The 3,888-nt window shown below is 39.7% G+C and overlaps 1 protein-coding gene across 1 annotated transcript; it reads left to right on the top strand.

Annotated features, from left to right (window-relative positions):
• The first annotated feature begins 1,994 nt into the window (after window positions 1-1,994).
• Window positions 1,995-3,399, top strand: LOC139752765 (anamorsin homolog). Its single transcript, XM_071668668.1, has one exon. The coding sequence runs from the start codon at window positions 2,489-2,491 to the stop codon at window positions 3,008-3,010; it is 522 nt and encodes a 173-aa protein (XP_071524769.1). The 5' UTR covers window positions 1,995-2,488; the 3' UTR covers window positions 3,011-3,399.
• Window positions 3,400-3,888: the final 489 nt, after the last annotated feature.

Below are 3,888 nucleotides of genomic sequence, written 5' to 3'. Positions count from 1 at the left end.
CTGTTGTGTGGTGTGGCGGGAAAGGTAGTATAATATTGGAAGCTGGCAATGTGGTATCGTACTCAGGCATGAAGCTCTGAAAGATCTGTGTGGCTGAACACGACGGTCCGACCTTCAGGTGTTATGATGGTTTGACATTTGACCTGACCATTTAGGTTATACATGCATGTATGTAGGTAACTGTTTGTTTTTCTTTGTCATTATGTGTTTGCAGTATACATTTGACCGGCCTGGTGATCTCAATGGTATCTGTGCTAAGGCCTGGCGTCAACTTTTGGGCCACAAGCATAAAAGAAAGTTGTGGAGGCAAGTGTAGAGAAGGAAATTCTTGTGAATCTTTCATGTGTGCTTCCATCATGCAGACCACAGTGTTGTTGGGTCAGGCTGGAGGTTTGGAGTGGCAAAGGAGTGACTGTACTTGATGACTTGTGTAAGGGAACGAGAGACTGATGTGGTACCATGATTGAGATATTAGTATGTCATTACTTATCTTTCTCTACCTTGAAGAAATGTTTCTCCTCTGTATGGCGCCAGTGTTTAGAATTGAGATTTTTGACTTACCTGCCAGTTTGCATCTATATAGACTTCCTATTTAAGGTCAAGATGGTGATCAATACACCTGCACCCTGAGCCACCGACTCTCGCCGCTCCACTTACAAGAAAGTAGAATCAAACATCATCATGAACAAAAGCATGGACCAAAACTAACGGAGGGAGATTATAATGAATAACATCAAAATCATTACTAGTTGTACAGATCGCAGGAGACTACACAGATTAGAAGCCATTCACATAAGAGAGGAAGCCCCGGTCATCAACATCCAGACAAACATGACCACAGCCGTATATAGCTCTTTGATGACCCGTCAATAGGACGGGGTCAGACAGAAGCCACTTGTATGAAATATCTTGATATGAGACCACTAACACCTGTGACGATTAACAAAAGTGTGTAATGCTTCGTGCAGCGCAGATATGACCATTGATAACACTGTATTACGCTACGTCTTGGTATAGAACTGTGATGACCCAACTTTAACCTGACCACTTTGGCCTTCCACGAGATCCTCATCCCCCCCCCTCCCCCCCCCCTCCCCCACCCTTCCTTCCCTTCTTATATATTCTTAATAGATTTGACATTTTGTATTGTATGTCTCAGTATTGTTGAGGCTCAGCTAAGTGGTCATTAATTCCTCCTTGTATCTTGTGAACAACGAAATCATGTCAGTATATAAGACGCAGTATGTACACTACATCACAAAAGTATCGGTGTACAATATGAGTGAAACATTTGGCACCACAGTACGAAACTCACTGAAATATTAGTGTCGGTCGTAGCACATGTTGGTAGCCCTGATGACGAGAGTTGCCATATAACGCCAACTACCGATATCCCCTTGTTAACATATGTTTATATAAACTCACATTGGTCATACACATTGGTCATTTATCATGGGAGACCAGTGGGTCACGTATTTCACATTAGTGGTGACGTATACAGGCCTATCTTTGTGTGCCGATAATGTGATCAACGGATGACGTCATGTGCTTATTACCCACCCACCCACACACACACACACACACACACACACACACACACTACATCATCGAGCCTTATCACGTGACCAAACACCTTATGTGTCACGTTAATACACATCACCTGTGTAATGCAATGTATGATAATTATGCATGGTTGGTCGCTGACTGGCCATCATTACAATATGATCTGTTAGACAAAATCTTATATAGTATTATAGTATTATATTACCTGAACGTAATAGTTCAGGTAATATAATACTATATTTACAGTGGATGTTTATATTACGCTCAGGTAATATAATACTATATTTACAGTGGATGTTTATATTACGTTCAGGTAATATAATACTATATTTACAGTGGATGTTTATATTACGCTCAGGTAATATAATACTATATTTACAGTGGATGTTTATATTACGCTCAGGTAATATAATACTATATTTACAGTGGATGTTTATATTACGCTCAGGTAATATAATACTATATTTACAGTGGATGTTTATATTACGCTCAGGTAATATAATACTATATTTACAGTGGATGTTTATATTACGCTCAGGTAATATAATACTATATTTACAGTGGATGTTTATATTACGCTCAGGTAATATAATACTATATTTACAGTGGATGTTTATATTACGCTCAGGTAATATAATACTATATTTACAGTGGATGTTTATATTACGTTCAGGTAATATAATACTATATTTACAGTGGATGTTTATATTACGCTCAGGTAATATAATACTATATTTACAGTGGATGTTTATATTACGCTCAGGTAATATGATACTATATTTACAGTGGATGTTTATATTACGCTCAGGTAATATGATACTATATTTACAGTGGATGTTTATATTACGCTCAGGTAATATGATACTATATTTACAGTGGATATTTAATTGTCAGAACAACAGACATCAGCACTACTCAATCTAATATGAAACTTGCAGGTTTCACTTCCATATCAGAACCAAAGAGTGAGAATCTTACAGATGAACAAAAGAGAAATCTGGTTGCACCAGTTGTTGAAGTGACATGTAAAAAGCCCAATTTTGAAGTTGGTTCAGCAATGAAGCTGTCATTTGCAAAACCACCTACAGAGAAGCATTCTGCTGGGACCTGGAACATTGACTTGGATGATGACATTGACCTGGCTGACCCAGATGACTTACTCACAGAAGAGGACTTGACCCGACCAGATCCCCAAAGTCTGAAGGTTTGTAGAACTACAGGAAAACGCAAAACCTATAAGAACTGTGTATGCGGTCTAAAAGAAGAATTAGATGTTGAGAATATGCAAAAAGTTGAAGAAAACAAGAAAAACTTTAAATCAGCCGGTGGTACTTGTCATCTTGGTGATGCATTCAGGTGTGCTGCTTGTCCCCACATGGGCTCACCAGCATTTAAACCAGGAGAAAAAGTGAAACTTACAGACAGCACTCTTCAGAACACTGCATAAAGGATACGTGTCACAAGAGTTATGTCAGTACTTCATATGTCTGAAACCCAGTATATGATAGGCTTGGCTATCCAGATAATTTAATAGTCCATTTACTGAGACATGGGTAACTTTTATGCTATAGAATGAAAATATTCACGGTAAGTTCCCAAGTACGCTTCGGTGTAATGATCACATCGTCGCGGGGGGCTACGAGAGTGAGATGGAAGATGCAGAACAGGCAGTCTTAGCTACGTCTCTTCCTTGTATATCAATTGACTGTTCTATGTCTTCCGTCTCATTCTTGTGTCTCCCCTGACGATGTGATCATTACACAAAAGTTCTCTTGGATACTTATAGTGTTTCATTTTCCATGTGGTATTATGCATATACTAGATCACGTGCACCCCTGTAACCTCTTGCAAATATATATATATTATCCCTGGGGATAGGGGAGAAAGAATACTTCCCACGTATTCTCTGCGTGTCGTAGAAGGCGACTAAAACGGGAGGGAGCGGGGGGCTGGAAATCCTCCCCTCTCATTTTTTCTTTTTTTTTTCAAAAGAAGGAACAGAGAAGGGGGCCAGGTGAGGATATTCCCTCAAAGGCCCAGTCCTCTGTTCTTAGCGCTACCTCGCTAATGCGGGAAATGGCGAATAGTAAAAAAAAAGAAAAAAAAAATTACAATATATTTGTTATATGTTCATGGAAACCAAAGTAACACATGCTTCACATGTTTGTTAATATATGAACAAGGAGTATATCCTGGTGTTGTGCTAACACAGTCCAGCCTCAGGCATGGCTGACGTCATCATGTGACGTGTTCTCCAGGACGACGTCGGGCGGTCGCTGTGTCGCAACGTCTCTACACCACCGTGCTAGCAGCACGGGTCCGTCC

Source organism: Panulirus ornatus, chromosome 2, assembly GCF_036320965.1.
Source record: "Panulirus ornatus isolate Po-2019 chromosome 2, ASM3632096v1, whole genome shotgun sequence".
Lineage (NCBI taxonomy): Eukaryota > Metazoa > Arthropoda > Malacostraca > Decapoda > Palinuridae > Panulirus > Panulirus ornatus.
Note: the sequence above shows the minus strand (reverse complement) of the source record. Positions and strands in the feature narration are given on the sequence as shown.